The sequence below is a fragment of the Canis lupus genome, chromosome 17, assembly GCF_003254725.2.
Source record: "Canis lupus dingo isolate Sandy chromosome 17, ASM325472v2, whole genome shotgun sequence".
Lineage (NCBI taxonomy): Eukaryota > Metazoa > Chordata > Mammalia > Carnivora > Canidae > Canis > Canis lupus.
Genome location: NC_064259.1, coordinates 21,335,071 through 21,362,894, shown reverse-complemented (window position 1 = coordinate 21,362,894; position 27,824 = coordinate 21,335,071). Strand labels below are relative to the sequence as shown.

Here is a 27,824-nt window from a genome sequence, read left to right as displayed (position 1 = left end):
TTTGGGGAGAGATTTTCCACTGCACAGGGGTTAGCACCCCTGACCCCTGTGTTCAAGGGTCAACTATTTCCTACATTTATATCATTACTAAGCAGCCATAATAAAGAATGAGGAAGGTTTTTTTTTTTTTTTTAAGATTTTACTTATTTATTCATGAGAGACACAGAAAGAGAGGCAGAGACACAGGCAGAGGGCGAAGCAGGCTCCATGCATGGAGCCGGGCGTGGGACTCGATCCCGGGTCTCCAGGATCAGGCCCTGGGCGGAAGATGGTGCTAAACCACTGAGCCACCAGGACTACCCTGAGGAAGGTTTTAATACCAAAAAAAAGGACAATCTCCAAGGTACACTCAGTTAAAAGAAGGCAGATGCAGGACAGTGTGTGTATTCATTGTTTGAATTAAAAGGGTAAAGATATATATGCATTTCATATGTGTATAAATAAAATATCTTGGATCTGTAACTAGGAACTGATTGTGTGCATGTGGAGACAGGTAGAAGGGAGTCTCCACTTTATGTATCCTTTGAATTTTGAGCCACGTGAATATCTTATTCCAAAAGTGAATACAAGTAATATAAAAGATTTTGCAGTTAAGTCAAAGATGGCCTGATCTGAGGCAACAGGAGTGGAGAGACATTTCCTAGAGCTGTCCCATCAGACAAGTATTTAAGATAGTACGGATTAGGGGAACTGCTGCCTGAGCCGCACCCAATTTTGTGTTGTCACAAAGCTGGTCCTAAGCCCCGGCACAACCTAAGTTAGGCACAGCCTAAGTTAGGCACAGCCTAAATTCGCTAAGGCAGTTGGGGTGAGTCCCTTAACTCAGGCTTTTTTTTTTTTTTTTTTTTTTTTTAAAGTCTTAGCTAGCTCCTCCCACGTTTTTCTCAAATGTTTTGTGTAACTAAAGGAATTTAATAGGGGGGGGAATTCTTGGGGAAGACAAAGACTGGTTTACTCCAGTCTTTCCTGTCCCTATTTATACATCTTGAACTCTTCTAGTTAGTATGCTGAGACCTGTAAAACTTATATGACTTTAAATGTCTCCGGAAAGGGCAGAGATTTGTTACGTTCTTTCTTTGTTCACTGGCATCCCATCTCTCAGGGAGGGAGCAGGGAAGGCCTGTGCCGAAACAAGGCCACGGGCCAAGCCTGGCTTGTACTCAGAAGAGTGCAGCGAGCGTGCCCACGCCAGGCTTTCCTAGTGGTTTCCCTCTGTCCTTTCCCCAGGCCCCTTTTGGTCTTTGGAGCACCCATCCAGGACTTCATGAATGGCTGCCCTCGGTGGAGGCCCAAGCTATCCTCCCTCCGCCTCTCGGTCTGAGTTCTCCACTCTGACCGTGCCGAGGTAGTTACTCAGTCCAGCCCGGCCCTGCCTGCTACACGGCTGGTAATCTTGACCATTAGGTAGGCTTCAGCGCTCGGGAGCGGCGGCAAGGCCTGGGCGCGCCGCAAACTCGAGGCTCGCGTACAGGCCCCGTGGGAACCCGCGGGGCGCAGCGACCGTCACCGCGCAGGCGTCAATCTTGCTTTCTTGACACTGCAATTCCCAGAAGGCCACGCAGCGTCCCCGGCGCGGCTAAAGGCCGGGAGCCTCGCTCGCTCGAAAGGGCGCGGGACTCTCGCCGCACTGCATTATGGAATACATAGTCTGAGAAAACGTCTTCGGGCACAAAGTCTGCACCACGCTCACGTGTTTACCTTGTGCACTGGAGGCACGGGTAGAGGAGTGGGGGGGAGGGGTCAATAAAGAGTAGCTACCAGATTTCGTCATAAAACCGCGACTAGATAGACGGCGCCATCTTCGAACTTGGACTTCCGGAAGGACTTTGGTGAGGGTGAGTGTACCGCAGCGGGGTGTGCGGGGGCCCCACGATTACTCCTCCTCCTCCTTTTCCCATAGCACTAAGATATTGGGAACTAGCTCTTGGCTCCGCTGTTCCCTCTCTGCACAGCATCGCGACCTCCAGTCCCCGCACTGCTACAGAAACCATCACACTCCCCACCTCCTTCCCTGTAGTGCAACCGGACATCCCTCATCCCTCCTAACCACGGCTCTTGCCTTCTTCCTCGATGCTGTGCGGGTAGCACGGCATCCTGTGGCCGGGCCGCGGCGCTGCTTACATTGCATCTCTCGGACTCCGCGAACCTCCGTAGTCCTGAGCCTCAGAAAACTCAGGGCTCGCTCCCAGCTCAGCACAGACTAGTGGTGGAAGCTGCCCCCACGCCCATTACGGAGGAAGGGCCGGCGGTCCCTGCTGGAGGGGTAGCGGGTTAGTCTCCTCATCCTGCTGTGTCCCAGCCACTTCCTCCGTGAGGCTCCTCTAACCCCGGGGTTGTGCCCCGCGCGCTGCAACCCCATTGGCGCAGCCAAGGGCCAGTTATGTTTCCCTTCTAGTACTTTTATCCCGCGGCAAGTTGGCTGTCTACTGGGGCAGGCAGAGGTGGCGACTTCAGCCCCACCCGTACTAACTCACTTTGTTAGAGAAGTGTAGTGTACGGCGAAGCCTCTTCGCCCTAGCGGCGTATTGTTAAACTTCGGCCTTTCCTGTTGTTTGAATACTTTTTGCCATCCCTTCTTATCTAATGTGCTATTATTTTCTTAGTAGTTTTCTTTAAACTGGTTTGTTTTCAAGTTTAAGTGCCTTAATCTCAATCTAAGCAAGATAGATGGAACCATGGGTTTCACGGGCTAGAGTTTTTTTGGCTTTTGTTTTGTTTTGAGAGAGCGCGCGCGCGGAGGGGGTGGGGGATGGGCCGGGGAGGAGGGAATCTTAAACTGGCTCCAAGCCCAGCGGGGAGCCGGATTCCTGAGCTCGGTCTCACGACCCTGAGATCCCAACCTGAGAAGAAATCGAGACTCAGGCTGAGCCACCCAGGCGCCCCAAGGGCTAGAGTTAAAATAAAAGTTAAAGTTAAAATATAAAAGGTCTAATAAAATCGTTCATTTTTGTATCACTAAAATCGTCGTACGTACCACCAGCTGTACCATAGGAACACTTTGGGAAACAGTGTATTAGACCAAACAGTGTGTTTAAAGTAATTCCATACTTGAGGAACTGTGTTAACTATTTTCCTTAACTAGGGAGATCCTGGCAGCCTTGAAGCAGTATTCCAAACAAGTTGAGGTGCAAACGTAAACTTTTATAAATTCTAGCACAGATTTATTAAAACATCCTTTCTTTACTTGAGTCTAGAGTTTGCATTGTGAAATCATAAAAGGAAATTAACCACCATACTCCGCTACTGCCTTCTGGAGAAGTGAATCCTTCAACGGATTTTTTGCAGCTTGAGAAGTTAGTCATTAAATCAACAAAGTTTAATTATTGCACTTAATATGTACCAGATTCTGGATTCAGTAGTGAATCAGGCAAGTCATATGAAATTTTCAAGTGAGGTAAAGATGAAGTAAGTAAATACTCATATCTCTTAGAATTCCACATGGACTGGGCAGCCCTGGTGGCTCAGCGGTTTAGTGACCCCTTCAGCCCAGGGCGTGATCTTGGGAGACCCAGGTCGAGTCCCACGTCTCCCTGCATGGAACCTGCTTCTCCCTCTGCCTGTGTCTCTGCCTCTCCCTCTCTGTTTTTCTCATGAATAAATAAATAAAATCTTAAAAAAAAAAAAAAAGAATTCCACATGGACTAAAGAGCTACATTTAAGATTCAAAACTAGAAAAAGTATTAGAAGAAAATAAAATAGGGTATGTATATATCAGCAGGGTAGGAAATGTCTTTTTAAGACCCCCCCCCCCAAAAAAAAAGAACCAAAACAATTTATAAGGGAAAAGATTGAGGAATTTAACTTGGAAAGTAAAATTTCAGTTTAGCAAGAAATGTCATAAACAAAGTTTTTAAAAAAGAAACAGGGAGGGATCCCACGTCCGCCTCCCAGTGCATGGAGCCTGCTTCTCCCTCTGCCTGTGTCTCTGCCCCCCTCTCTCTCTCTCTCTGTGACTATCATAAATAACTAAAAAAAAAAAAGAAAAAAAAAAAGAAACAGGGGCACTTGGGAGGCTCAGTGGTTAAGCTTCTGCCTTTGGCTCAGGTTGTGATCCCTGGGGATCCTGGGATGGAGCTCCACATCGGGCTCTACACAAGGAGCCTGTTTCTCCCTCTGCCTGTGTCTCTGCCTCTCTCTGTCTCTCATGAATAAATAAATAAAAAGTCTTCAAAAAAAAAAAAAAAGGTAGAAACAAAGTCATCTGGGTGGCTCAGTCGGTTAAATGTTGAACTCTTTTTTCTTTTTTTTTTTAAGATTTTATTTATTCATGAGAGACAGAGGGAGAAGCAGGTTTCATGCAGGGAGCCCCATGCGGAACTTGACACTCGATCCCGGGACTCCAGGATCACTCCCTGAGTGAAAGGCAGATGCTCAACCACTGAGCCCCCCAGGCATCCCCCCTGGTTTTTTTTTTTTTTTTTTTTTTTTTAGGATTTTATTTATTCATGAGAGAGAGAGAGAGAAGCAGGCTCCATGCAGGGAACCCAATGTGGGACTCGATCCCGGGTCTCCAGGACCACACCCCAGGCTGAAGGTGGCGCTAAACCGCTGAGCCACCAGGGCTGCCCTCTTTTAAAAAAAAAAAAAAAAAGGTAGAAACAAAGTTTTTGCGACATAAATAACAACTCCACAGATCAATAGAGAAAACATTGATTTGTCCTATAGATGTGAGGGCAAATCATTTGTATGGGCAATTATAAAAAGATACAGATGTCCAGGGCACCTGAGTGGCACAGTTGGTTAAGTGACAGACTCTTGGTTTCAGCTCAGGTGCTGATCTGAATGTAGTGAGATCAAGCCCTGTGTGGGGCTCCACATTGAGCAAGGAGTTGGCTTGAGATTCTCTCTCCCTCTCCCCCTCCTGATTGCGGTCTCTCTTTCTCAAATCTTAAAAAAAAAAAAATACATACTTGAGTGTGTGTACACACACAAAAGATAAAAAGAAGTTGCTAACCTCAATCATCAGGATAATCCAAAAAAATAAAATAAGAAAGCATTCCTTCATCAGACTGGCAAAAATTAAAGATTGGCAAGGGTGTGGTAAAATGAGTACTGATAAATGGTTATAGTGGGATTATAATTGTTTTTTGTTTTGGTGAGCTGTTTGCAGTATCTATTAAATTTTGAAATGTGTATATCCTTCTACCACTAATGATAATTCCATGTCAGATCATTAGTCCAGAAAATAATTTCTCATTAATGGAGAGTTCTCTACTAAAATATTTATAGCAGTATTGTTTGTAATAGTGTTGTGATTCAGTTGTCCATCAAATGGAGAATATCCAAATGAACTATAATTCTATGGAACACTGGATAGTAACCAAGAAGAATGAGATATATGTAAGTGTACTGATGTGGAAAATCTTTAAGATATACGTAGAAGTTCTCTTAATTGATACCTATTTAACTAGCTTCCTGTGTTAACCGTTCTCTGTTTCCTCTGTGAAGCATACAGACAGATGCCCATGCACACTGAATGCTTGAAGCCTATAGACTTTTCTCCAATAGGCCTGCTCATTCTATTCCCACTGGTTGAGTTTAATGCCTGCTAAGAGTCATTTGTGTTGGTTCTCAACATTTTTTATGTCATAATATATATATATATATTTATTTAAATCCTAAAGAAATTGAGTATGAAAGAGTTGTTGCTATTAAAGCTCAGTTGAAATGTGGCAGATAAACAGGTGCTTTATTGCTATTTGCTATATTCTATGTGTGTTTACAAGTATTTTGTGTCAACTAAAATTTTTATAAAAACAATCCTCAAAGGGATGCCTGGGTGGCTCGGTGTTTGGGCATCTGTCTGCCTTCGGCTCAGGCTCAGGGTATGATCCCTGGGTCCCCGGATCAAGTCCTGCATCAGGCTTCCTGCATGGAGCCTACTTCCCCTCTGCCTGTGTCTCTGCTCTCTCTCTGTGTCTCTCATGAATAAATAAATAAATTCTTTAAAAAAATTGTTTTTAAATAAAAAAAAAAACAATCCTCAAAAAGAAAAGAAAGCAAAGTAAGTTGAAAGCTTGGAAAGAAAAAAGAAGTACATTTGCAAAGAAACAAAGAAGCTGCCAAATAGGTGTAAGACAGCTGTAAAAGACTGAGGAAATTTTGCCAAAATCTGAAACTTTATTGCACTTGAATTTCTTCTCAAGAAAAAATGTTTCAAGAAAGGTGTGGTCTGTAGTGTGGGTGCTGCTGAGAGATCAAGTTAAACGAGACTCAGAAGCATCCATTGCATTAGTTGACACAGCAATTATTGATGACTTTAGTTTCTTTGATGAGTTGGAGGGCAATATCCTAGTCTAAATGAAGTAGGGAAATTAAAACATCAAGGGCAGACAACTCATTAAAAGTTTGACTGAGAGGCAGGAAGAATATGGGTTGAAGGATTGTTGTATGTCCGTTAAGATGAGAATTAGAGACATTTAAATGCAGTTAGGAAATAGCCAATGTAAAGGAAAAGGTTAAATAATTTCAGTGCCCTTAGAAGGTGGGGGAATAGAGCTAGAACACAATTGGAAGTAGCTGAGGGGTTCAGATGCAGGGAATGTTAGGCTACTTGACCAGACATTGAAGTATGTCCCACCTAATGGCTTTGGGTTTTGTTTTAGAAATCAGAGGCAAAATCATCTGCTGAGAACCAGGGGATCAGATGTTGGAGGAAAGGGAGCATAGGGACTGATTAGAGAGAATGTGTAATTGCTAGCGCTCTGGCAACTTATATGCACACGGTGGAGAGGAATTGACAAGACATTGATCCCACTTTCTACCATGGGGTAGTGGGATGTGAGTGAAGGACAAAGCTCCATTTGAGAGCCTAGAAAGCTAGAAATTTCAATTCCTGGAATTTTTTTTCCATCCAAGATTCTAAATATAATTTAGGTCTTGCCAATCAAATATGCTTTTGGAGAACTCAAATTTGGACCAAGTTTAGATAGGAGGCAGGCCAGGAGACCATACATTTTGCTGGTACAGATTGTGACAGAGGTATGATTCTGGATCTGGGAACCAGAGAAGGGTCTTCCCTGTTTAGTCAGGTCACTTTCTGATCAATGCAGAGGCAGTTCCTGGAACCATCAGCTGTCGCAGGGGCCTCCACATCATAGTGTAGGAGGAGAAGCCCTGTTCTTGAACCAGCAGCTGCCAGACAATTTCCCATTTTGACAAGCACTTGTTCCTAAACTGTCCCCCACCCCCACCCCCGTCGCAGTGATCCTGCATGTGCATGTGTAGTTCTCAAGCTTGCATGTGCATCCATCCAAATAATCTAAAGGGTTTTGAGAACACAAAGTGCTGGCCTCACCCTAGAGTTCAGATTCAGTAGATCTGTGATAGGACTGAAAATTTGCATTTTAACAAATTTCCAAGTGATGCTGATGCTGCCAGGACCACACTTTAGGAACCACTTATGTGAACCATGCGTAATACCCTATATAATAAGTCCCTTTTAGCTGGTCTAGAGAGGATTCTATTCTATGCAACTGAACCTCGATAATCATTTATTATGATTATAAAATAATCATTCGGGATCCCTGGGTGGCGCAGCGGTTTAGCGCCTGCCTTCAGCCCAGGGCGCAATCCTGGAGACCCGGGATCGAATCCCACGTCGGGCTCCTGGGGCATGGAGCCTGCTTCTCCCTCTGCCTGTGTCTCTGCCTCTCTCTCTCTCTCTGTGTGTGACTATCATAAATAAATAAAAATTAAAAAAAAAAAGATTTAAAATAATCATTCATGTCTTCTTGGTCCTTATCTATGTGATGTTAGTGGTTAAAAGAAGTGGTTCTTGGGGGACACTTGGGTGGTTCAGTGGTTTAGCATCTGCCTTCAGTTCAGATCATGATGTGGGACTCAATCCCAGGGTCCGAGGATTGAATCCCACATTGAGGTCCCTGTGGGAAGCCTGCTTCTCCCTCTGCCTGTGTCTCTGCCTCTATCTCGGTGTCTCTCATGAATAAATAAAAATAAAATCTTAGGGCAGCCCGGGTGGCCCAGCGATTTAGTGCCGCCTTCAGCCCAGGGCCTGATCCTAGAGACCCAGGATCAAGTTCCACGTCGGGCTCCCTGCATAGAGCCTGCTTCTCCCTCTGCCTGTGTCTCTGCCTCTCTCTCTCTGTGTCTCTCATAAATTAATTAATTAATTAATATTAATTAATAAAATAAAATAAAATCTTAAAAAAACAGTTCTTGGATTTCCTGAAGATTTTGCCTTATTTTGATGCTATGTCATTTGCTATCTAACAGTTCATGACATTTATCTTTTATATAATTTGAAATTTTATTTATTATAAAGTATTCCCTTTTTGTCCCTTTTTGTACTTTATCCCCTGAATTCAACTTTGCTATTACCAACAAAACTCTTTTCTTTGTCTACATTTGCCCTGTATATTTTTTATGTGTCTTTTGACTTTCAGCTCTTTGAGTTCCTTTGTTTTAGGCATCTCTTTCAAAGCCTATAGTTTTAGTGGATGAGTTGATCTTTGGTTGTTGTTCTATATCTTTATCTTTTGTCATCTTTGTAGGTTTTTTTCTTTTCTTTGTGTTTCTTTTATTTTCAGTCTCTTACTTTGTAGCCTTTAAAGCAATTCCTTCTGGTTCCTATGGCTGCTAGGTATTTTGGAAGCAATATAGTAGACTGCTTTTAATGTTTAATTAAATGGTATTAATAAACCTTTATTTTTCCATTTATCAACCTTACAAGCAAAATCAGGATACTTCTTTGTCTTCATCTACTACAGTCAGAATAATAGCACTTTTTACATTGCAAAATGTAAAAATTTTGACTTTCAAAATTTTAAATTACAATCTATTTTATAGTGGTAGTTACCACAGGTGTGTAAATTCAGGTCATGTATCACTGGACTAAATGTATACTGCCAGTCTTTATACTACAGCTTCTCCATTAGGAAGTTTTTCATATTGATTTATCTTTACTTGGCTAAAGTAGGTCTTCAAGGGGATTTTTTAAACTAAGGGTATGTAAGTTTTTTAATTCCTAGAAACTTGCATATTGAGAATATTATCCTGTTGCCTTTATGTGAATGATGTCTCAGTTAAATGAAGAATTTTCTTGGGGTCCCTGGGTGGCTCAGTTGGTTAAGTGGCTAATTTTGCCTCAGGTCATGATCTCGGGTCCTGGGAGCCCCACATCAGGCTATGCATTCAGTGGGAAGTCTACTTATCCCTCTGCCTCTCCCCCACTGGTTCTCTCTCTCTCTCTCTCTCTCAAATCAATAAATAAAATCTTAAAAAAAAAAATTCTCTTGACCCTCTTAGTGTTTTTAGCTTCTGGCATCATATGTTTCTGAAAACTCTGAGGATGACTTGATTTTTATTTTTCTTTTTTGTTGGAGAAATTTAGTGTCTTCACTTGGGTATTTCTTGGTCTTGGTGATTCTTTATTGATTTTTGCTTCCCTTTTAGACTGGGGTCTTCCTTTATTTCAGGAAAGTATTTTTTTATTTCAGGAAATTTTCTCCTTTTGTTTTTTAACACTTTAACACTTCTGTTCTCATTTTTCATCTCTCTTCATTGGGATCATCAATTATTCATATGTTGGCTCCCTCCTTCTTTTCCATCCACATCATCTCACTAACCACTTTTACCTCTTTTCAGCAGCAGAGTTTCAACATTTGCCTCTCCTCTAGTTTTCATTTCATTTCATGATGATTTTGTTTATTCAGTTTCTTTCCTTATGACTGCTCCCTTTTCACTTTGTTTTCTTTGATCTCTTATTTCCTAGATTCCACGGTATCTTTGGATTTGAGGGTTTTTTTTTTTTTTTTTTTTGAAAGTATAGAAGTTTTTGTTGCAGATTTTCTTCTGTTTTCTGGAGGCTTTGACAGAATACATTTCATCTTTTTTTGTTGTTTGTTTCATTTTTTTTCTTTTTGTAGTGTCTATGCATAGATTTCAGGTGGATCCGTTTTGTTTGTTACTGATTCTGAATGGAGTAGTTCTCTCAGGGCTTGCTATTTACCAAAGAACAAGGTAGGTAGATTCTCATTGACCTCTAGTTACTTTGGCATTCTAACAGTGTGTCTTTAGCACAATGTTCCTTTGTACCTGAGTTAGAGGATTGAGCTGTTGTTACAGTTTATAATATATTTAGATTATAGCTTCTTTAGGAGAGATAGTTGGGAAGTTTAATTTGTATGATCTCTCTCTCTCTCTCTCTCTTAAAAGATTTTATTTATTTATTTGTTTGTTTGTTTATTTATTTATTTATTTGACACAGAGAGAGAACACAAGCAGGGGGAGTGTCAGGCAGAAGGAGAAGGAAAAGCAGACTCCTTGCTGAGCAGGGAGTTTGATGTGCGGCTTGATCCCAGGACTCTGGGATCATGACCTGAGCCAAAGGCAGATGTTTACTGACTGAGCCACCCAGGCACCCTTATATTATATTTCTTATGGTATCTGTATTAACACACTTTACCACCAAGGCTAATGAGTTATTTATCCTTAAGACATATACAGACCTATAGGGGATTCTCTCCTGGGATTTGAGTATTTTCTCCTTCTTTGTCATAGACAGGCAGGTTATTCTGGCCAAAAACTGGGCCTTTGCAGGGTTGCGTGTTGCTCAGCTTTTTGGTTTGGTGATCAGCGTTTCTGTTTATCTCTGTCAGTTTACTTTGGCTCATGGTTGTACAATGATTTTCTGGGTTTGAAAAAAAATGAAGGGGGGCTCCTGGGTGACTCAGTTGGTTAAACGACTGACTCATGGTTTTGGCTTAGGTAATGATCTCAGGGTGGTGGAATTGGCCCCGATTTGGGCTCTGCTTTGGGGTTTGCACTCAGCGAGAGTATGCTTGAGACTTTCCCTCTGCCCCTCCCCACTTGTGTGCATGTACTCGTGTCCTGTCTCTGTCTCTCTCAAGTAAATTAAAAAATAAAAATGAAGGTTCGTGACAGTTTTTTAGTTCATTCTTCAATGTGGGAAAGGTCTCTTAATGTAGTAGGATGTTCTTTAATTATCTCATAGCCATCTACCTCCCCTATTCAGGTGAAAGATTAACGGCAGGGCACTAGAAAACTCTTATTAAATAAATATTTTCCTTGACTAGTATTCACAAAGATGGGTGTTAGCTCTAGGTATCCTCCTTCATTTCGGTCTAAATTTTATATATCTGGCATCTATTCTTTGTAGTCTACTCCTAGGAAGTTTAAGAATTCGGGGAAGATTTTTTTCTCTCTTTTTTTATTTTTTGAGGGGAAGAGGGTGATTCATATCATTGGGTTTTTAGGGAAAGAGGTTGCATAATGGCTCATTCACTGCATTAGTCTTACAAGAAAACTTAAGAGCTTTAAATTAAATTGGCTGAAGAATATAATGCTTAGTACTTAGTAAGCATTTAATAAATAAATGGTAGCTTTCTTATTATCTGTTTATTGCTAGCTCTTCTAGTGTGCAAACTCCATGAGGGCAGGGACTTTGTCTGTTTTGTTTATTGTCAAATTACCAGTTCTTAGAATAGTGCCTAACATAGAAGATGTTTAGTAATTATTGTTAAATGAATGAATGATCAAGGAGCTTGGGTTTCTGGTTGGGAGCTGGGCAGCGGGTGAGATGAGAGGAGAAAAGATAGGAAAGTAGAAAATCTGAGCCAGTGCAAATAGCTTTTGCTTCTACTTATGTGTATGTCTCTCTGCAGGGGCAGCCATTTTAGGGGGTGCTGATGGATACCTACGGGGTCGGCTGTGTTGCCCTGGGGGAGGCCGGCCCCGTGGGGAACATGACTGTGGTAGACTCTCCTGGACAAGAGGTGCTAAACCAGCTTGATGTCAAGGCCTCTTCAGAAACAACTAGTGCTGAAGCTTCCATAGAGATGTCTTTACCTACACCTTTGACTGGATTTGAGGATTCCCTTGATGAGAGAAGGCTCCCTCAAGAACAAGAAAGCCTCTCCAGACTTGAACAGCAAGGTATGTGTACCTTGTCCCTTCCTCTTTTTATCTCCCCATTTTTACATTAAGATGAAAGAAAACAGGGTGAAACCATAGGATCTTATCAAGCTGGGTATGGTATAATCTATTCCAAAGAGGTTTGAGATCTGGTCCCATCTCATAGACCCATATTCTTCTTCTCTACAGATCTTTCTTCAGAGATGTCAAAGGTCTCAAAGCCGAGGGCCTCAAAGCCTGGCCGGAAGAGAGGTGGTAGCACACGGAAAGGCCCCAAAAGGCCCCAACAACCTAATCCTCCATCAGCCCCTCTGGTTCCTGGTCTCTTAGATCAATCCAACCCTCTGTCTACCCCCATGCCTAAGAAACGAGGTCGAAGGTCCAAGGCAGAGCTGCTACTACTGAAGTTGTCCAAAGACCTAGAACATCCAGAATCTCCACCTCCAAAGAGGCCCCCTGAGGACTTTGAGACCCCTCCTGGAGAACGACCCCGTCGAAGGGCTGCCCAAGTGTAAGGATTGTGGGGTGCAGCTCAGTGGAGGGGGTTGAGGGGGGCAGATGTTGGAGAGTTCAAAGGCTGTGACGAGGCGTCAGGTAAGTGGGAGGGTTCTGGGGACTTGAGCCATCTTCTAGCTCTTACCACAGCAACTTAGTTATCTGTTGCTGAGTTTGTCTTTCTAGGAGATTGTCCTCTGTGCCTTATATCCTCTCACATTTTCAGTTTCCTCCAGGTCTTTGTTGCAATTTTCCTGTCCAGTATATATTGGTCTCTATGTGCCCTTCTATTCTTCCCTGGGCTCTTACTGATCTCTGACTGGTAGCGTGAAAGTGCCTTGGACTTGGAGTTGGCCAACCTGGGTTCAGATTCCACATACATAATCTGAGTCCTGTCTTGGCCAACTCCATTAACTTCCCTAGATTTCTGGTTCTTTATCAAAAGGGAAAGGGAAATTAGTAGCTGCTTCGCTGGGTCACTGGGAGGACCCAGGGAGATTAGAATCAGCCAAGTGTCTGGAAAGGTGGGCTCTCAGTTAAGTGTTTGTGAATGTGGCTCTGACTCTGCCCTGTCCTGCAGGGCGCTTCTGTACCTTCAGGAACTGGCTGAAGAGCTCTCAACAGCACTACCTGCTCCAGTGTCCTGTCCTGAGAGCCCCAAGGTGAGCAGCCCTGCCAAACCGAAGAAAACCCGGCAGCAGGCAGCCTGTCAAGGTGGCGAAGAGGAGGATGATACTGCACGGGATGAAGACTTTGTTCTCCAGGTCGAGGCTGAAGATGGAGATGAAAGTGAGGCCCCAAGCGAGAGCTCATCTGACCCCGAGCCTGTAGTGCCGCAAAGCACCCCACGAGGATCTACTTCAGCGGTAATCTGAGTGAACAAGAAAGTGAATGGGAAATAGGGGGCTTGTTAGGGGGGGTCTGCAAGGTTCCCCAGTGGAAAGCTTTGGTCTTGTAACTGATGGCTAAAATAGGTAAAAGAAGAAAGGGACACCCTCAAAAAACAGTTGAACGAGTTGGGACTGGGGATGTAAGTACATGAGGTTACTCATTCAGATATTGAGCATCTACTCTGCACTAGGAAATACATGTGACTAAGAGAGCCTTCTGCCTCACAGAGTCCACCATGTAATAAGGGCTTCACTGGGAAGGAACAAAATGGTTTTGGCATGTAAAGGAGGGCAGTGAACTACTTGGGCTTCACCGGAGAAGTGATGGTAGGGCTAGGTGTTGAAAGGAGAATAGAAGTTTGCCAGAGATTTGTTTTCCCAGGAATTCCCAGGGGAGGGCTATTGAGAGCTCTCAGCAAATTTCCAAAGGTATAGAAGTGCCCTGTGGGACCAGCAGAAGAAGGGGTGGCGGTGGGGGAGCAGTGGGGGGATTAAAATCGAGAGGATAGTAGGACAAAGACTGGTAGGACCAACATAGGTATTTGTTGAATTATGGTAAAATATACATAACATAAATTTTGCCATTTAAAAATGTACAGTTGATGGGGCACCTAGGTGGCGCAGTCCAGTTAAGCATCATCTGACTATTGATTTTGGCTCAGGTCATGATCTCAGAGTTGTGAGATCGAGGTCCACCTCAGGCTCCATGCTGGGCATGGAGCCTGCTTGAGGTTCTCTCTCCTTCCCTCTGCCTCTCCTCCCTGCAAAGGTTTTTAAGTAGAAAAGTCAGATAGGACACAATAAGTTGGTCTGCAGTGGACAGTCAGAAGACAGCTTCAGTTATCCAGATAGTGGTAGGGAAGGCCTGAGTCAGGCTGTGAAGCAAAGTGAAAGTGGGGAGTTAGGTGCAAGAGACATTTAAGATAATTAACAGCACTTGGCAGTTGCTGGAAAGGCAGGAGTAGGAGTTTCTAGCTTAGATGGTACTCTCAAGTACTGGACTTCAGAACAGAGGAATGGGGGGGTAGTTAAAGTGAGCATGGGAGGTGATGGGCTTACTTTCTGACATGCTAAGTTGGAGGTGCCTGTGTGCCATGAGCCATCCTACTGGAGATGTCTGGTGGCCAGTCATGTGCATGAGACCAGTGCTTTCCTTGTCTCAAGCGCAACATTTAAGGGAGCACCAAATTCTTTGGGAATCAAGATAAAGATTTTGATGCAGCATTTAAAAAATAAATAAAAATAATGCAGAGCACCTGGATGGCTCAGTTGGTTAAGTGTCTGCCTTCAGCTCAGGTCATGATCTCAGGGCCCTGGGATTGAACCCTGCATTGAGCTCCCTGTTCAGTGAGGAGTCTGCTTCTCCTCCTTCTGCCCCTCCCCTGGCTCGTGTTCTCTGTCTCTCTCTCAAAGTCTTAAAAAATAATACAACAAATTTATGATGAACAAAATATCAAAGTTTTAAATAAATACAGGAACTGTATTACTGATTTTTCTTTTGCTTTAGGCTCTATAATATGGGTTGGCACCACACTGTAAAAGTCTAGAATTTGGGATCCCTGGGTGGCGCAGCGGTTTGGCACCTGCCTTTGGCGCAGGGCGCGATCCTGGAGACCTGGGATCGAATCCCACATCGGGCTCCCGGTGCATGGAGCCTGCTTCTCCCTCTGCCTGTGTCTCTGCCTCTCTCTCTCTCTCTCTCTCTCTCTCTCTCTCTCTGTGACTATCATAAATAAATAAAAATTTTTAAAAAAAAAGTCTAGAATTTATAGAAAAGCTGAAACTGGGTAAAGTTTACATTTACTAAGATGTCAACTTGATAATCAGGCATAATGATGGTAATCAAAGCCATGGACATGGGATGAGAGTATCCAGAGTACATGTATCTCAGAGGGTTGAAGAGAAGACAGAGAGACTCTGGGTAATTCCATCATCACCCCAACCTGTTGGAGAAGGGAGTGCCTATGGGGGAATATCACAGAAGCAGGAAGAATAAGGAGATATTATCCCATGAGGCAGGAGTTTCAGGAAGCAAATGCAAGTCCTTTGAACTGAATGCCAAGGAAGGTGAATAGAAAATACTTAACAGGCTTTGCAGTTAAGTATTTGGCAGTTTTTATGGAGGAGTGGGAAAGGTAGAAACATCAATCTTTTAAGGTGCTGATAAGTCAGAGGCTAGAGAGGAAGCAGTGCCAAGAAAAGTAAAAGCTGGGAAAGCTGCCTTCTGGGGACTTTCTCTAATCTATAAAATTGCCTCCCTTACACTTTTTTTCATTTGCTCCTCAGAAGCAGAAGCCACACTGCCGGGGAATGTCTCCCAATGGCTTACCAAATCACATCATGGCTCCTGTTTGGAAGTGCCTCCATCTCACCAAGGACCTGTGAGACTTGAGGAAGGGGGCTGGGGATGAGAGGGTGGTGGCAGCGTGTAAAGGACCATTTAGAAGGAGGGCCATGGGAAAGAGGGGAAGTACTCCCAGGGCAGGACACTGAAGATATTCATAACTAAAAGGCACTGCTGTGAAGGTAAGAGCTCCAGAGCTGTGCTGTCCAACATGTTAGCTACTAGCTGTGTATGGCCATTTAAATGTAATGTAAAATTAATTAAAATTAAAAGTCCAGTTTCTCAGTTCCACTAGCCACATTTCAAGTGCCCAGTAGCTACTTGCAGCATGCAGCTAGTGTATCTATCAGACAACACAGATCATAAATCACTTCCATCACTGCAGAAAGGTTTACTGAACAGCGTTGCTCTAGAACCTCTCTTCTCCTTCATTAATGCTTCTTCTGTTCCTCTAGCCGAGAACAGAAGCATTCATACTGGGAGTTTGCAGAATGGATTCCCCTGGCCTGGAAGTGGCACTTGCTATCTGAACTGTAAGTTAAAGAGACATTCTAAAGCTTAGGGGGTGACACCACTGCAGACGGGGAGGGAATCCTAGGATGAGTGAAACTTCCAAAATTCACACTGTTCCCACCTCCATCCCCAGTGAGGCGGCTCCCTACCTGCCCCAGGAGGAGAAGTCTCCACTATTCTCTGTCCAACGTGAAGGAATTCCTGAAGATGGCACACTCTACCGAATAAACAGGTGAAGATTGCATATCTGTTTCTGATTCTGGGAGATAGAAATAGGAAAAATGAGTATTGAAAGGGATGACCGGAATGCCTGGGTGGCTCAGTGGTTGAGTGTCTGCCTTTGGCTCAGAGCATGACCTGGGGTTCTAGGATTGAGTCCCACATTGGGCTCCCCGAGGGCAGCTTGCTTCTCCCTCTGCCTATGTCTCTGCCTCTCTCTCTCTCTGTGTCTCTCATGAATAGATAAAAATCTGAAAGGGATGACAAATTGGCTCCATTCTTCCCCTGATGCTGTTCCAGTTGGACTAACACAGGAGTCCTGGCTAGATCTGGTCACCCCCTTTCTTTCTTTTTTTTTTTTTTGGTCACCCCCTTTCTAATTTGCAGTGCTTATCACTGCTCAGACTGAGGGAAGCGAGGGAGATGGAGTGCCAGACCATTTTACCAGTTCACATGTACTCAGATAGATCCAGACAGGCTGGCCCTGGAGAGAACACTGTAGTAAACCAGAACACACAGCCTATCAGCTTTGAAGGTAAACTAGAGCTAGACAGGCTTTGGAAGGAAAGGAGGAAGATACAAATTCTCACCTGTAGACCATTCTTGCTTTTCTGGCCCTGGCTTAAGCCAGTTCATACCAGCTCCAGGTGGAACTACCATTCTGTCTTCATTACTGTTTTTTTATTTTTTTAAAGATATTATTTATTCATGAGAGACACAGAGAGAGAGGCAGAGACACAGGCAGAGGGAGAAACGGGCTCCATGCAGGGAGCCCGATGTAGGACTCAATCCTGGCACTCCAGGATCAAGCTCTGGACTGAAGGCAGGTGCTCAATCACTGAGCCACCAGGCATCCCTGTTTCTCTTTTTTAAAGACTTCATTTTTTTGGAGCAGTTTTAGGTTCATAGCAAAACTGAGAGGAAGATACAGAGATCTCCCATATACCCCTGTCCCCCACTCCACATACACAGCTCCCTGGTTATCAGTATCCCCCACCAGATGGTACATCTGTTACAGTTGATGAACCTATACTGACATGTCCTCACTCGTCCATAATTTACACTAGGTTTCACTCTTGATGTTGTACATTCTGTGGGTTTGGACAAATGTATAATGAGCTATCTTTGTCACTATGGTGTCATACAGAGTAGTTTTACTGCCCTAAAAATCCTCTGTGTTCTAACCACTCATCCTGCCCTCTGCTCTTATTGTCGCTGTCACAGATCTTTTGATTGTCTTTAGAGTTTTGCCTTTTCCAAAATGTTACATTGCTGGGATCATACAGTGTATAGTCTTTTCGGGTGGGCTTCTTTCACTTGGTAATATGCATTTAGGGTTCTTCCATGCCTTTTTACGGCTTGAGAACTCCTTTCTGATTAGTGTCAAATAATATTCCATTGTTTGGATGTTAATTTATCCTTTCACCTACTTAAGTCCTTATTATGTTTTGTTAATCCCTTTCTTCATCCCATCTTTGACTTTTCTCTAGATTTAGCTCGATCACAGCACACCCAGAACGCTGGGATGTGTCCTTCTTCACAGGGGGACCCCTCTGGGCTCTGGACTGGTGTCCAGTGCCAGAGGGGGCAGCAGCTTCGCAGTATGTGGCTCTTTTCTCCAGTCCTGACATGAATGAGACACACCCACTGAGCCAGCTTCACTCGGGTCCTGGGCTGCTCCAAGTCTGGGGCCTTGGGACCTTGCAGCAAGAAAGCTGGTGAGGTGGGGCTGGGATGCTGCCATAGGAGGGTGGTTGAGGAGAAGAGAAGGATGGGGCTGGGCAGGGGCGCTGGGGGGACTTGGCTTGGATTGAGATGGGGTGGAGCACAGGCTGGCGGCCCCAGGCCCATTCTCCCCTTGTGCTTTCTCTCCTCAGTCCTGGCAACAGGGCTCACTTTGTCTATGGGATCGCTTGTGACCACGGCTGCATCTGGGACCTCAAATTCTGCCCCAGTGGAGCATGGGAACTTCCAGGCACCCCCCGGAAGGTACCTCCCTGTTGTTTGTGGGATGCCCTAGGACTCAATCAGAACAGAGAGACCAGACCCTATGAGTTCCCAGAGTTGACACGGAGGATGGAGTTTTCCCAGCAACTCTATGGCATTTCCAGGGACTAAAACCTTAAAAGTTTTCTGAGAGGCCCTAAAGGCAGCAAGCCTCAGCACAGATCTGGTCTTCCCTCTAGGCTCCTCTCCTGCCCAGGTTGGGCCTCTTGGCTCTTGCCTGCTCAGACGGGAAGGTGCTGCTGTTCAGTCTGCCCCATCCAGAGGCCCTGCTGGCTCAGCAGCCCCCAGGTAAGTAGCACAGTGGGCAGGGGGACGTGGTGCTGCTGTAGCAGGGCCTGTCTCCCCTAAAGTCCCCCCACCTCTAGGACAGAGCCTCACTCAGCACCCCATCTACTCTGACTTCACACCTATTGTCCTTGACCTTTTTCTTTAGCAGCCTGCAAGGTGTGCTCTATGCTACAGTTTTGTCACTGGGCTCTTTCAGCCACTCTCCTTTCCCTGCCTTTCCCTGCTGGGTGCTTGCAGGCCCTCTCCTCCTGCTACCACGGCTGGTTGGCTGTGTAAAGAGCTGCTAAGGCTGATCTTCCCTGCCACTCTCTTCTCCTGCTCTTCTCCTGCCTCCAGTCCTTTACTTGACCTCTCCTGCCCTCACTGCTATGTATACATAAACACAGTGCACATAAACAATCTTTTAATTGGGAATAGAGGGAAAGACTGGAGAGCTGAAGTTGAGCAAGAAGAGGAAGGGTTAGTGAAAGGCAGCTCCTATTTGTTTTTCAACTGTACTGAGTATTTAAAGAAAAGGGTACCCAGGTTTGAGCCCTGAGAAATCCCATATTTGGTGGTCTGGTGGAGGAGTGGGCTGAGGAGGGAATAGGCAGTAAGGAAGTGAAGACAGATGCATAGACACTTCTTTCAAGTAGTTTGGCTGTGAAGGGGAAAACATAGATGAGGGTGGTGCTGGAGGTGAACAAGGTTTAAAGGAAGGGTTTTGTTTGTGTGTTTCATTTAGTTAGAAGGCTGTAGTGCATGTTTATGTCTGAATATGAGAATGACCCAGTAGGGAGAGAGAAAGTGGATCATTCAGGAAAAAGGAAAGATAACCAAATGAGCAAGATTCTAGAAAAGGTGAGAGAACTTGGAAAGAGAGTGGAGTAGAGCAGTTAGCCATTCTGATAGGGGGAGGGATATGCTCATGTACAACAGTGGGGGAGAAAAGAAGATGGGGGCTGATAGAGGTAGATTCATCAATGTGTTGGAGGAGAGATGGGTGTCAGGGAAGGTCATTCTCAGATCTGGGGTGTGATCTAAGAGCAAGGCAGGATTTCAGTCCTCTGTTCCCAGAGCATCAGTTAATGCTTTCCTTCTCTCACAGAAGCAATGAAGCCTGCCATCTATAAGGTGAGTGAGCAACCTGCTACCTTAGCCAAGGCTCCATCTTCTTGAGCCTTCTTTACCGATTCCACAGTGAGTGTCTTTCTGCCTCTCCTCCCTGCTGGATTAAACACTGATTTGAGCCTTTGTTGCAAATGGTAGGTATCCATAACCCTAGTCCTGACTATTCTATTCCTGCAGGTACAATGTGTGGCAACCCTTCAGGTGGGGTCTATGCAAGCTTCGGACCCCTCTGAGTGCGGTCAGTGCCTTAGCCTGGCCTGGATGCCCACCCGGCCCCACCACCACCTGGCTGCTGGCTACTATAATGGTAAAAAAAAAGAACAAAGAGAGCATAAGGGTCTATTGCTCTTTAAACTTTATGTATGCTTGTTTTTTGGTTGTTTCCTTTTTGGTTCAGTGTTGGGCATTATGTTTAAGCAATGTAAAAAAAAAAAAACAAAGAAAAAGTCTGGGGCATCTGGATGGCTCATTCGGTTGGATGTCTGCCTTTGGCTTGGGTCATGATACTGGGGTCCTGGAATCTAGTCCCACATCAGTCTCCCTGCTCAATGGGGAGACTGCTTCTCCCTCTGCCCCTCACTCCACTCCTGGTCTCTCTCTTGCTCACTCTCTCCCTGTTTCTCAAATAAATAAATAAAATCTTTTTTTAAAATTTAGAAAGAAGGGTCACTAGAAGTTTTCTACTCAGAAAAACATAATTGAGAATAGATGAACAAGGGCACCTGGGTAGGCTCAGTAGGTTAAGTAAGCATCTGCCTGTGGCTCAGATCATGATCTTGGGGCCATGGGATTGAGCCCCGTGTTGGGCTCCCTACTCAGTGGGAGTCTGCTTCTCCCTCTGCCTCTCCCCTCCCCCCAGATCATGCTCTCACTTGCTCTCTCACAAATAAATAAATACGGACAGCCCGGGTGGCTCAGCATTTTAGTGCCCAGGGCCTGATCCTGGAGACCCATGATCGAGTCCCACGTTGGGCTCCCCTGCATGGAGCCTGCTTCTCCTGCCTGTGTCTCTGCCTCTCTCTCTCTCTCTCTCTGTTTCTGTCTCTCATGAATAAATAAATAAAATCTTTAAAAAGTAAATAAATAAAGTTAAAAATATAAATACAATCTTTAAAGAAAAAAAGCATAAAAGAACATCCTTTTTATGGAGTTTTCTATGCATATAAAAGATTAAAAGATCAGATGTTAAGAGAGAATTCTAACGATGGGATCATACCATATAAGCTATTTTAAAGATTTCTTTTTCTTTTTTTTTTTTTTTTAAGATTTCATTTTTAATCTCCACACCCAACATGGGGCTCAAACTCACAACCACAAAGTCAGGAGTCACGTGCTTCATCAACTGAGCCAGCCAGGTGCCCCTGTATAAGCCATTTTAAATGAAAATGTATGAAATTTAATTACACTTTAATTTTATAAAAGAAAAAGATTGAAACCGAGAGATGGGCTAAGCTCCACATAAATGTTCCTTCACCACAGACGTTAGTTCCTTAAAGATACTCTTAAGGTTTAAAAGGGGAGAGAGAAAAGGATCATAAATAAGAATATTCGGTAGTTGGAGTCCTCAGGGAACAATTTCATGGTTAGACCTCATCAGTCTCATCCCAGAAGGTCAGGAAATTAGCATGCTCATGCTTCCTGTCCCTCTCTGTCTTTTAAGTGTGTTTCTTTTGGTGTGATGATCCTATGTCATCAGAGTTCATCAGTCTTGATGCTGTTTTGCTGTCTTAAAAATCCCCGAGTTAGATTTCTGTATTGAAATTATCACCCATGTCCATCAGTCTGCCCCTCTGAGTCCATCCTTGTTGCTACATGACTGATCTGGCTCAGCTGGAGGTCGCTGCCAATAAGTTTTTCCAAGAAAGTTTCAGAGGTGCTACATTTCCTGAGTTTTTAGCTACAGTTTCCTCAGCTATTGTTTATTAAATTCTTATTTTTCTTTAATTTGTCTTTTACTTTTATCAAAGTTATGTTTTTGATTCCCTCCTCTGCTAGCCTGGCCAGGAGCAGCCTGTTTTAGAGTCAGCAGAGTTTGTTTCTCTTTGTTCTTTTGATTTCTGTTTCTCTACATCTTGTTGCTTTTGGCTCCTTGCCTGTTCTCTTTTGTCTTAGAGCAGAGTTGGCAGATGTTTCTCTAAAAGGTCCAGATAGTGAATATTTTATGTGTTGTGGGCTGTTTGACCATTGTTGGAACTACTCAACTCTGCCATTGAGAAATGAAGGCAGCCATACATTAGGTAAACGAACGAGTGACTGTTCCAGTCAGACTTTATTTACCAAAGCAGACAGCAGGCTGTATTTGGCCTAAGGGCTGTAGTTTGCCAACCCTTGTCCTAGTGGGTTTTTGCTTTTTAAAAATCCCTTTGTTGGGGATCCGTAGGTGGCTCAGTGGTTTAGCGCCTGCCTTCTGCCCAGGGCGTGATCCTGGAATCCCGGGATTGAGTCCCACGTCAGGCTCCCTGCATGGAGCCTGCTTCTCCCTCTGCCTGCGTTCTGTCTCTCTGTCTCTGTGTCTCATGAATAAATAAATAAAAATCTTTTAAAAAACCAAAAATAAAAATCCCTTTGTTTCTGTTTAGTAGGGAATAGAGGCTACTGGGTGTATTCATTCTGTCTTTCAACTGCAAGTCCCAGACTAAGCTATTTTTTGTTGATAAGAGTTGGAGCTGAAATATCACAGAGGGAATGTTGGCTAGCTAATTATGATCCCTACATCCTTTCATAAGGGGGTCACCTCTGAGGGGAAAAGACAAAGGTCCTAGGAGCCCGAGAAAGACATTACAGCAAAGAAGAGAGAACTGGCCTTTAATACCTACACATTCTGTCCCTACCTCAGGCATGGTGGTTTTTTGGAACCTTCCCACTAATTCACCCCTGCAGCGGATCCGGCTCTCTGACGGCTCCTTGAAACTCTACCCCTTTCAGTGTTTCCTAGCCCATGACCAGGCTGTGCGTACACTTCAGTGGTGCAAAGCTAACAGGTACAGGACAGCAGAGCTGTGGGGTGGGAGGTGAAGCCTGAAAAGGCTGGTGCTCCCAGACCTGATCAGATTTGATCTTCTCCCTCCTCTCCCCTCTTTGCACAGTCATTTCCTTGTCTCTGCGGGGAGCGACCGCAAAATCAAATTCTGGGATCTTCGACGACCTTATGAACCCATAAACTCTATCAAGCGCTTCTTGAGTACAGAGCTGGCCTGGCTCCTACCCTACAATGGTGTTACTGTGGCCCAGGACAACTGCTATGCCTCGTACGGCAGGATGCGCACAAGAGGAGCTCTGGGGACAGACCCTAAGGGTTGGGGGGGCAAAATGTGCTAGACTGTTGTGGGGAGAGGAGGGTTGAAAGCTGTTTCATTGAGGTAGTTGGAGTTCTGGAGGGAATGGGGGAAGGGAAATGAATCCAATCTTGGAAAAAGGAAAGTTTTATTTTGTCTTTCTCTTATAGTTACGGACTCTGTGGAATTCATTATATTGATGCTGGTTACCTTGGTTTCAAGGCCTATTTCACTGCTCCTCGAAAAGGCACTGTCTGGGTGAGCCCCTGTCTTCATTACACAGGAAAACGATTCCCTTACTCAGCTACTGGGGGTCAGGAAGAGGCAGCAATAGGGGATAGAAGGGATAGATGTATGGTAACTGTATCATCAGGGATAAAGGTTATGGTAAACTCATTTTTAAAAATTTAAATTCAATTAATTAACATATAATGTATTGTTGGTTTCAGAGGTAGAGGTCAGTGATTCATCAGTTATATATAACACCCAGTGCTCATCCTATCCCATGCCCTCCTCAATGCCCATCACCCACCTACCCCATCCCACCACCCAATAAACTCATTTTTGTTTCTGTATGTATTTCCCACTTCAGACTGTGGAGTTGTTACCAGTTCACAGAACTGAAACAATATGAGTGAATGAAAGAAATCTGTCTCTTCTTATTAGAGTCTTTCAGGATCCGACTGGCTTGGGACAATAGCCGCAGGAGATATATCTGGGGAGCTCATTGCAGCTATATTGCCTGATATGGCACTGAACCCAATAAATGTCAAGCGACCTGTAGAGCGAAGATTCGTACGTATATGAATATTTAATGGTATAGCACCATCTGTTGGGTCCTAATCCACATGACCTCCTAAATTAGAACTATGAAGTAGTAGGTACAAATTTGGATGAGTTCTCCCAGACCTGATATTATCCCTTGAAGTCTTAGCACAGAATTGTACATAATCTTCCCTATCATAGTGCATCTGTACATTTGTTTAAACATATTACCTTCTTCCATCTTTTAAGTCTTTCCTGCCCAAAACCAATTTCTCTCTTTTTTTTAAACCATGTCCAGTGTGGAGCCCAACACAGGGCTTGAACTCACAACCCTGAGATCAAGACCTGAGCTGAGATCAAGAGTCAGACGCTTAACCAACTAAGTCACCCATGCGCCCCATCAATTTTCTCTTTTATTCTGTCTCCAGTATTATAGGACCTAATCTCATGGTCTCCTTTCTAGCCTATATATAAAGCAGATCTGATGCCATATCAGGACAGCCCTGAAGGTCGAGATCATTCTGCTTCATCTGAGGCCCCCAACCCTCCTAAGGCTCGAACTTATGCTGAAACTGTCAACCATCACTACTTGCTCTTTCAAGACACAGATTTGGTAAATTGAGGCCAGGAGAATGGGTGTGGCATTTTAAAAAGCAGAAGACTTTAGTCCTGGTATAGTAGGGCATTGTAAGGAGTTGCAGCACCAAGATGCAAGACTAAGAAGCTGCTGGCTTTCTCTCTTCTATTATCCTTCTCTCCCTAGAGTTCCTTCCATGATCTGCTCCACAGGGAGCCAATGCTGCGCATGCAGGAAGGAGAGGGGCATTCACAGCTCTGCTTGGACAGGCTGCAGCTCGAGGCAATTCACAAGGTAAAAACCTTGTCTCTCATCTTCACCCTTCACTCGCATTTCCTCCCAACTCTAGACCTACAATCAATGAAGTGAGGGATGAAAAGGCAGCAGAGACCGCTAAGTAAGAAAGACAGCTCTGGCTCTGCATCCTGCAGAACATGACAGACCTACGTGATTTCTACCTCTCTCACCCCATCATGGTCCTGTCCTTTTAGACTGTCGCCCTTTTTATCCCCCCTTACAGGTAGGACTACCCAAAAGCATCAACGGTGAATATCTCTTGTTTTCTGTTCTCTTTGCAGGTCCGATTCAGTCCCAACCTGGATTCTTATGGATGGCTGGTATCTGGGGGACAGTCAGGGCTGGTTCGGATCCATTTTGTCCGTGGACTCACCTCACCACTGGGCCACCGTATGCAGCTTGAAAGTCGAGCCCACTTTAGTGCTATGTTCCAGCCGTCCTCCCCTATTAAAGGGCCTGGCTTCCCTCCAACTAGCCATCGCCTTCTGCCCGGTCCCTAGTCGTGGTCCACACAGGACCTCTGGAATGAAGTCTGCCAGGAACAAATGGCCCCCCCATGTACAGAGCCATAGGAACTGGGGTCCTCATGGATAGTGATGCTGCCAGACCTGGATCTTTAGACCAGCCTTGCCAGGACTCCTTAGATACCTCTCCTACAGACTTCTGTCATCACAGCCCCCTGCGGGCAGGGGGGCTATCCCTCCACAAACTCTCAAGGCTCCTCAGCCTAAAACTATGGCTCATGAGTAACACTCAGGCCTGACCTAGGCTTGGGAGTCAAATTGCTCATATTGAGCATATTGTGAAGTGCGTAAAGCTAAGTAAAGGTACTGGGTGTTTTTGAGACCACACGTGAGTGGGTGTTTGGAGAACACAAAAGGGTATCCGCATGAAGGGTCCTGTGTGACTATATTCCAGGATCCAGTATTACTGCCTTCTCAAGTAACCAACACACAGGCCCAGGAGGGGTGATAGTCATTTATTGGACTGAAGCTGCTTGTAGTACTTTAACTGAGGAACACCACAAACACCCTACCAGTAGAACAGTGGCTCAGATCCTACTCACTCCTGCTTATGAAATATTCCCAATCACTGGTCATCTGACCCTACTTGAACACTCCTAGGCAGTCATATTTTAAAAAAAATCTTCCTTTATATCAAGTCAGAGTATACTTCTATAAATTTCACCATGGGTAATAGGAAATCTAGTCATTTTTCCCTGTGATTGCCCTTTTAAGTATATTTAAAAATAGCTATCATGTGTTTCCCAAGTCTTTTCTTCTCTAGATTAAATATCTTCAGTTACTATAACCATTATTTACACGTCATGATTTTTGATCCTTCATGATATTGTCACATTATTGACTTATTAAACATGTCTAGCTGCTTTATTTGAAATCTCTGTATAGGAGGTGTTTAAAACTCAAGTACTGTATGTATTGTTATATCTCTTCTTGTTAGAGTCCTTGTGGAAAGCTGCAGACTCCTAGGGACTGTAATATTGCCTTATAAGCAAAGTCAGACTCCAGCAATGAGAAGTAGGCAAACCATAGTCTTAGAATATATGGGAGTACAATCAAGTTTGGGGGAAGTAGTCAGATGACCTCAGGAAATAAAAATATGCAGCCAGCTGCAACTGAAGGGAGTGGACACTAGTGCCTACCTGGAACAAAACCCACTGGCTCTGTCTGTAGATGGGTTGGCCAAATAATCTGCAAACCGCGTTTCTGCCTCTTCTGTGTATCCAGAGAATGCTTTCAGCCCTTGCTCTCTGTCTACTATAAACCCTTTTCTCTAAAGGCCATTCTACTTAAGCCTTCCCTCCCAATGTATCCATTTTATACTATATGGATTCATGTTCTCATCCTTTGTGCCTTTGCTCATACTGTCGTTCCTCCCCTCCCCCCAGTCATATCCATATAAGTCCCATTCATCCTTCAAGGTCCCAGCTCAAATTTCACCTTTTACTATGGAGCTTCCCAGATTTCTCTAGTAAAAATTCTCCCTCATGTATTCTCAAGAGGGAAGGAAGAAAAAGGACAAATGAGTGTTTATTAAACACTGGATCGATTTCAGGTATTTTGCACGTGTTAGTTAATTATGAAGTAGATATTGCCGCATTTTACTTGTAAAGATAAGATTCTGAGTTTGAGTAGTCTGAATAAGGTCCCTTTACTAAGCAGTGGTTGCTGGGATTTGAACGTAGACTGACTGCAGAGAACAGCTTTCCAACCTACCACATTTGGTCTCCTATTACATTTACTAGTGTAAATTCACTCCTGGCACAGTGTTTTGCATATAGGAGCCTTTGGTTAAATGTCTGTGACATCGTATTACTTTGCTTCCTCATTGTGTTTCTCCAGTACCTGTAACAGGATTCTCCCTGTGGTAATCACATAGGAATTGAGTAAATGGGCGCTAGCACTAGCCAGGTAGAGAACCTGAAAGACAGGTGTAGCTGCTTCCTGAAGTGTGGGTTCCCAGGGTAAGTTAAGCAAAGGCTGCCAGCCTGACAACTCTGCCAGGGATCTTGTCATTTCCACCACCCTCAAAAGGATGTTGCACTATATTCACAAGACTTTAGAATGTTAAGGCTGGAAAGGGGTTAAGAAATCACCTAATCTAGTGATTTCTAGATACTGAGTTGTGGACCCCTTTTTTTAAAAGTAGCTCTTTCTAGAAACATTTTAAAAGCTGAGGTAAAGAAGAACCTGTAGTGAGTGATATGCCCAAAACATCTCCTTATAAACGTCTAATACTGAGGAGGAGCCCGGTTTGAAAAACAGTCCAACAGAAGAAGAACTGTAAGTTCAGGTCTAGTGGTGACCAAGGCTGCGGAGACCGCTACTTCACAAAACCAGTACCAGGACCTTCTGAGGTTCTGGAATCGCATGCTTTCCACGGAGGAGTTCGCTTTACGTGGCACTTTTAAAGGCTACTGTGGACAAAGACTGAACCAAGCACTAGGAGGACGACAGGTACGAAGAAGACCCAGTTTCACCCATTCAGGAGTTCGCAATCAAGACTAGTGAAGAACCCAGCGTCACTGGAAAGATAACCCGCAGTTAACTAGGCTTATAGTTTCCAGAGGGATTCCCGAGACCATGAAGGGCGTCAGCACCTTGGCCAGTTCCGGGGGAGGGAGCAGG

General features: G+C 44.3%; 1 protein-coding gene across 4 annotated transcripts; it reads left to right on the top strand.

Moving 5' to 3' along the window:
- Positions 1-1,322: 1,322 nt before the first annotated feature.
- GTF3C2 (general transcription factor IIIC subunit 2) lies at positions 1,323-26,073 on the top strand. Of its 4 annotated transcripts, none has more exons than XM_035700279.2 (19): positions 1,323-1,345; positions 11,646-11,916; positions 12,085-12,406; positions 12,971-13,256; positions 15,567-15,661; positions 16,080-16,157; positions 16,271-16,369; positions 17,847-18,074; positions 18,234-18,345; positions 18,543-18,651; positions 19,739-19,764; positions 19,939-20,068; positions 22,598-22,742; positions 22,848-23,009; positions 23,207-23,294; positions 23,703-23,831; positions 24,265-24,414; positions 24,565-24,672; positions 24,957-26,073. In XM_035700279.2, exons 2-19 carry the CDS (start codon positions 11,670-11,672, stop codon positions 25,173-25,175), a joined length of 2,733 nt encoding a protein of 910 aa, XP_035556172.1. In that variant the 5' UTR covers positions 1,323-1,345; positions 11,646-11,669; the 3' UTR covers positions 25,176-26,073. The 4 variants fall into 4 exon arrangements, with proteins under 4 accessions (XP_035556172.1, XP_048952041.1, XP_025310140.1 ...); XM_049096084.1 differs by lacking the exon at positions 1,323-1,345 and adding an exon at positions 1,549-1,835 and having other exon boundaries at positions 19,742-19,764; XM_025454355.3 differs by lacking the exon at positions 1,323-1,345 and adding an exon at positions 1,551-1,835.
- Positions 26,074-27,824: the final 1,751 nt, after the last annotated feature.